General features: G+C 38.9%; 1 protein-coding gene across 2 annotated transcripts; it reads left to right on the plus strand.

Annotated features, from left to right (window-relative positions):
* The first annotated feature begins 327 nt into the window (after window positions 1–327).
* On the plus strand, window positions 328–5,937 carry LOC118234295. Of its 2 annotated transcripts, none has more exons than XM_035430734.1 (3): window positions 328–377; window positions 1,873–2,006; window positions 2,707–5,937. In XM_035430734.1, the coding sequence occupies exons 2-3, from the start codon at window positions 1,987–1,989 to the stop codon at window positions 4,217–4,219; spliced, it is 1,533 nt and encodes a 510-aa protein (XP_035286625.1). In that variant the 5' UTR covers window positions 328–377; window positions 1,873–1,986; the 3' UTR covers window positions 4,220–5,937. The 2 variants fall into 2 exon arrangements, with proteins under 2 accessions (XP_035286625.1, XP_035286624.1); XM_035430733.1 differs by lacking the exon at window positions 328–377 and adding an exon at window positions 1,159–1,418.
* The last annotated feature ends 918 nt before the right edge of the window (window positions 5,938–6,855 follow it).

Consider the following 6,855-nt stretch of genomic DNA (forward strand, 5'->3'; position numbering starts at 1 on the left):
CAGGTAGAGCTGATGCTCTGCCACGATGCAATTCTTTTGATGGCTCCTGCTTTTCTTTTGCTCTTTTTTGTGGGTTTGTGTTTTTCCTCTAGCTAGCTGTGACTCAAAATGAAAGTGAAAGTGTTTCTGACAGAATAAATATGATCATGCCCCTTCTGCCTCTTCTCCAATGGGAAAGAAAGAATGCAGGGGGTTATTAATTTATTCTTTAAAATGGTAAGCAATTGGCTAATAAATCATCAGCATATGCGATTATGGCCAATTAGAACACATTTCTACCCCGAGGCAGAAGGACATCCCGCCCTGCTCAGACTATATGAGTAAAGAGTCACAGCAAGACACTCCTCCTGGGTCTGCAAACGATCCGGCAAACACAGGTGAGAGAGCGGCTTTGTGTGGTTTCTCTTCATTCTTGATGCATTCTGGAGTATTTATGCTGTTTGGATCTTTGGATCTGTAGTACCGATCGTTTGCTTCAAGATGTCAGTGAAGTTAACTTCAAAACAAGCTTATTTATACTCACTTGGGAGTTTGTCATTTGCGTACATTCGTAGCCGGATGGTATTTGAAGAAGTTTATCTCCTGAGGACTGAACCCACGTTTAGTACACGGGTTTCCAAGAGGCTACATTTGTACTGTACATCAGAACACTTCTGTGTTCTTTGTTTCCTCTCCTCACTTCCTTACGCAGGAGAGGCAGAGGGTGTGTGTGGGGGACCTGCAATATGAACAAAGGTTACTCTTTTTTTTTTTGAGAGTTGAGGTATTTTTTGTTGTTTGTTTTCTTCTCATATACCTATATAAGTGCACGTCCTGCTGTCTTTTAGAATCCCCCCCTTCCCCCCCACTCCATTTTAATGATTGCCTGTGTGGCTCTGCTCAGAAATCATAGTTTTGAAATGTGAAGGAAAATAAAAAGCAGTATTGTACCTATATAGCTGTAATGATATTGGTTTGTACCCCGAGTACTTAAATGAGGGCTTGAAATGTTTTGTTTGTGGATTAAACATAACAAATGTGTTATCTGTCCATGTCCATCATGTTATTGAAATCCATTGCAATTAAGCTTTAGGCAAAGTTAAAATAGAACTACAAGTACCCTGGACTCATTACTTACAAGAAGATAAAAAGTGCAATTTTTTTTAAAATTCACCTCGCCTGGCATTGTGGGTTTTGTTTCATCATACCATCATGAGACAATGTCTGCCTCCCTTCCCTGGTCCTGTCGCACTGTCTCTAGGCTGCATTTGCACTGCTGGGGATTTTCCAGATCCTCCTCTGGGTCTCGCTTTAATTCTGCTCTCCTGTTTGTGTCCATGTTGTTTTTCTCCTAGCTTTGACTCAAAATAAAAGTGGAAGTGTTTTTGACAAAATACGATCATCCCCCTAGAGCCTCTTATCAAAGAATATGTGAGGATGTGAGTGTTATTAATTTATTCTTTAAAATCATAGTCAATTGGTTAACAAACAGGAGATTATGACCAATTAGAACACATTTCTTAAGACCGGTATAAAAATACATCCAATCGTGCTTTGTCTATAAAGGTTAAGAGGCTCAGGAAGATGCCCTTTTTGGGGCTGTAGATGATCTGAGAAACACAGGTGAGAACATGGCTTTGTCCGATTTCTCTTCATTTATTTGCAATTCTTCACCAGATTGTCTGCTTCACAATGTCAGTGAAGATAACATCAAGACAAGCAAATTTACCTTCAGTTTGTAATTTGCATACATTTGTAGCTGGGTGGTTTTTGAAGAAGTTTATCTCCTTAGGACTGAACCCACATGCAGTACACAGGTTTCCAAGAGACTACATTTTTACAAGAACACTTCAATTTTCTTTGTCAAAATAAATGAATATTTCTCTTTTTCAGGTGCAGAGACAGTCCCTCTTGTGCATATGCAAGCGTGTTTCCTGGCTGGCAAAGATTTGATGATTGTTTTTTTTTTCTTTGCTTACAAGAGAACTGGTACCTGAGAACTCAACAATGGCACAATATGACACAAGGTAAGAAGAGCTAACTGCAGCTTACATTGGGAACAAATGGTTTGCATGCAGCAGTTGGTCACTGTAATATTGGTATTTTGCACTGTCGCCTCATGGCAAAAAGGTACTCGGGTCACTAAAGCTTTTTCTTTGGGATAGTCTCCCCTAGGAGTATTGTTTTTCTTTTTGTTTATTTTTCCCCTGTCCCTTTGTCTCTCACGAGATTTAGTGGTCATTCCGCCCAGGTGGATATCTTAAAGAATCCCTGCTCAGTCGGGTTTGGTCTCCGAAATTCCCCACTCCCTCACACCTGGAGCCTATCACTCTCACTGACCCTGCCCAGGATAAGTGGGTATAGATAATGGATAGATGGAGTATTGCAGATGGCAGATTTGTTGCTGATTATATTTTTGTCTCTGGTCTAAATAATTTGTTTGAGGGTGTGTGATGGCACAGATCTATGGGGAAGTAGTATTTTAATTATGTGTCATAAATTATTTATTGTACTCTGAATTGCTGTCTGTGCTTTTTAAACTGGATTCATGAAGTATATTCACTAAGGCTGAAAATGTTTTTATAATAATAATTTCTTCAATTCTAAGATGCTACAGTGTCTATCTCAACATCCTGGACAAAGTGTTTGTGTGCGCGTGCGTGTGTGTGTATAAATTACAATAAATACCAAAATGAAAGCACATGTTCTTTTCTCTTATTATTTTAGTTACTCTAGGACAAGACAAGAAGCTACGTCAAACTTTTCAAATGTAATTAAGAACAGCAAACTGATTGTAACAAACCCCATACAAATAAACCTGCTGAACACAGTCCAGAAAGATCTGGATGAAGATGAAACGGTCAGGAGATACACATTTGGAAGAAAGGACCCCCAAAAAAGGAACAGGACAATCCTGATCGTAGGAGAAACAGGAACAGGAAAGTCTTCACTCATCAATATGATGGTCAACTACATGCTGGGTGTGAAGTGGGAAGACAAGATCAGGTTTCAAATCATTCCGGTTGGAGTTGACCAAACTAAATCTCAGACCACTGCGATTACTGTCTATGAGATTTATGGGCTGGAGGAACTGTCTGTTCCTTTTTCCCTCACAGTCATTGATACACCAGGATATGAAGACACAATAGGTCGGTATAAAGATAAAAACATTGCTCAGAATCTGTACACATTATTGAAATCTGTAAGTGGTGTTCAACACATAGATGCAGTTTGCCTTATGGTAAAGGCAACTGAAAATACCCTCAGTGACACCAAGAAGTACATCTTTGATGCCATCCTGTCCATCTTTGGGAAGAACATAGAGAAAAACCTCCTGACTCTCATCACCTTCTCACACTGGACTCCACCTCCAGCTCTTAATGCAGTTATGAACTCTGGCATACCTTTCCGCAGAGACGAAGGTGGTCAACCTGTTCACTTCCTGTTCGACAACCTTCCTCCTGAGAAGTTTGCTACGAAATACAAAGAAACATATAAAACAGCCTGGGATAATGGAGAAAAGAGCTTGAGGGAGTTCTTTCAGATTTTGGATCAAATGGAAACTCAAAACTTGAGGATGACTGAATATGTCTTGGGGGACCGTAGAAAACTGGAAGCTTGTATCCAGAGCTTGGATAACCAGATCGAGGTGAGGCACATGAAGCAGAAGGAACTTGAGGGCCACCAGAAAACTCTGGAAAAGCACAAAGAGGACATGAGGAAAAATAACAACTTTACATATAAATACAATGTAGTCGTCATGAAGAAGGTCAAAGTTAAGAGCAAAGCAACTTGCTGCACCGTGTGTGAGGTAAACTGCCACTATCCAGGGTGCTGGTGGGCAACTAACCTACGATGGTGTTCTGTGATGGAGAACAGAAAATGTACCGTCTGTCCCGGAAAATGCAGCTACGAGGTCCACAAAAAAGGCAATGAAATATATGAGGCAGTAAAAGAAGAAAAAACTGGAACTTATGAGGACCTGAAAAAAGATACTGAAGGCAAAATACTCTCAGCGGAGGAAGTGATGTCCACAATTCAGAAAGAAGTGATGGACAGTGAGGCTGAAATGAGCAAACTGATCGAGAGGTCTTATAAGTCCATTCTCCGGCTTAGAGAGCTTGCTCTGAAGTTTAAGTCAGATTCTACTCTTAAGTGTATTCGCAGGCTGATTGAAATTCTGAAGGAGAACAAAGACATGGAGAAGGCGGAAACACTGCAGAAGATGCTGGATATGTGAGGAGATTAACAGACACGGGGAAGACGTGTGCTAAGTTGCATGCGCTTCTGCCTTTCAGAGTTGTATGGTCAGAATTATATGGTTGAGCAAACAAAGTAAACAAAGGTATATTCAGTCAGGATTATAACTTTACTTATGTCTACCTCTAATGGTGGAACCTATTGTCTCCATAGAAACTGCTGAAGAGACACTCCCAGGCTCAGCAGAACAATATATGAGGTGTTCGGAGAAGTAATCACAATTAAATCCAGAAAGCAAGTGTTTGACAAGAAGGAAAATATGACAGTATGCTTGAGTGGTAAAATACTACAACTTGTTTTAGTTTTTTATATTGGATTGGTTTTGAGTTGATTTTTATTTACTAACTGGTGTGTTTTATTATTTAAAAAATTGCATCCATGAATAGCTTTTTTAGAAGTTGATTTAGTGTGTAATGTAGTTTTGGATTTGTGAAATACATGAAGCCCTGTACTCCATTAAATAAAACTGGACAAATAATTTCAAGAATCTTGCAAAAAATTGTACTTGGGAGGAAGAACTGCTGGGGTAGTACTTTACTGTTTCCAATCTCTTATACTGTCAGCCTTCATTGCAGGTAAATATAACTTTGTTTACTCTGTTTGAAATCCAGTTCTCCTCTGTTTATTTCTTTTAAGGCCAGTTCAGATCAAAACTATGAGGGCAGACCAGACAAGATTAATTTTTTAACATCATAGAAAGGGTGTGAAGTTAAATCAATTTACTGTTTCCATAGCAACCAGTTAATTGGTTGACCGATTCCATCTCATCTTCCAATTCAGGACTCAAGATTTGACTTGTAAACTTGTAACCTTCAGAGACCTCAAGTGGCCATCAGCACACATTCTAATAAAAAACTTGGTTGTCCAAGGCAAATGACATTTATTCTGAAAACATCATGAAACCCTATTGATTTTCTGATCTGAACTGGTTTGTGTAATGGTCTTTTGTTTTTTAATGCACTATGGAGTGCTTAATGTTTCCCCAGATCCCATAATCCTGATGTTGCATGGGTAATCAAGAATTGCGCAGACCCAGATCCCTAGGTGGAGCTGTGTATAGATTTAAAAAAGCCTTTTGACATGAACTGCTTTGGTGGGAGGGGGAAAATATAATATATGCTCTGCTTTAGCTAGTGATAAAAACCATTGTTTTCTCAATTAATATAGTTATGAATGTAACCAATCTTTTACTTAATCCCTTTTTTTAGCCATTTACTGTTTAATTTGCTTACATAGGACTGTACGTGATGTATATTGCTGAAATTGTGCAACATGAGAATACCTTTCTTCATATCTGGACAATGAATAACAGGACCAATGGACCACGGGGAGGTTGATGCAGCTGATGTTCTGGAACCAGAAGAATCAAACTGAAAACAACAGCCAATGAGGAGTATCAAAGTGAATCTAATTGTAAAATGTACAAGTGGAAACAAGGGGTTTGGGTGCCATCTTGGTCACCCTCCTTTGGTATAATCTCACTGATTCCATCCTTTCTGAAGCTCTTCCCATATTCACTGTAGATGTAACACCCCTCTCATTCTGACTGATGTTCCAGTTAGATCAGGGCTCCTACAAGAAGCACTGAACTTCACCTTGTGCTGAAAATGTCAAATGCACTATGGTGTAATGTTTTGCGTTTTGTGAAACCCATAAGTTTGTGAAGATCTATGCATGAAATAAAGGGTTCAGATAAGATTTGTGTGCATTTGCTTTATTTGACTGAGTGCTCATGTGTTCTTTATCCTGAAGCCATTGTGTAATATCCTCCCTCATTGATGGTCATGCCATACTGACCAGCGCCTTAAATATTCCTGCTTCCTCAAATATAATAAATAGTTGTTATTTGAACTAATCAGCACCCCAGAATCACATTTTTATTTACATCTCTAATAATGTCAAGACATACAATTGTGAACATTAGTTTCCTTTAAGAAATCATTTTTAGTTATTTTGTGCTCTGTCTTATGCGAGTTGGTTTGCTGACTTAAAAAAAAAAAAAATTAGCGTTACTTTACTTTGACCTTCTAGGTTTCCTGTGCAAAATGGCCAAATAGTCAGAAACTCCAAAACCCAATTCTTTGAAGAACTTATTTTCCCACTGAAGAAAACACCTTGCTGATAATATACGCAGTAGCCATTCTTCATATGAACTTGTAAACTCCAGGTAAATCACACTCCCTTCGGTGTTTACAATGGCATGCCGAATACACAAACAGTGACGTTTTCAGATTGAGCCTGGCTGCCAAGTATGAACCCAGCTACTGACTCCTCCCTTTCAACTGATCATCACCTGTTCCTTCCTCTCCTTTGCTGTAGTTTTTTTTTTTTTTCACATAAGACCAAAACTCTTCCTCCAGGAGAAATAATACCGTAATATTCGGGAAATGACCGTTATCATATGTTACCTCCTACAAATAAGACCGGAGTCTTGAGTAAAAGAGAAAAAACAGGTCCTTTTTATTTATACCGGTTTCATATGTTATGGAAGGAAATAGGGAAATACTAGCTTTATTTTTTCTAATTCATTAAAATGTTTTGCGGGCAATAACATACGACATTTAACATTTCCCCCGATTACTGGTAACAGACTACCAAGCTTGCTTGTGCTTTAGC

This window comes from Anguilla anguilla, chromosome 8, assembly GCF_013347855.1.
Source record: "Anguilla anguilla isolate fAngAng1 chromosome 8, fAngAng1.pri, whole genome shotgun sequence".
NCBI classification, from domain to species: Eukaryota; Metazoa; Chordata; class Actinopteri; order Anguilliformes; family Anguillidae; genus Anguilla; species Anguilla anguilla.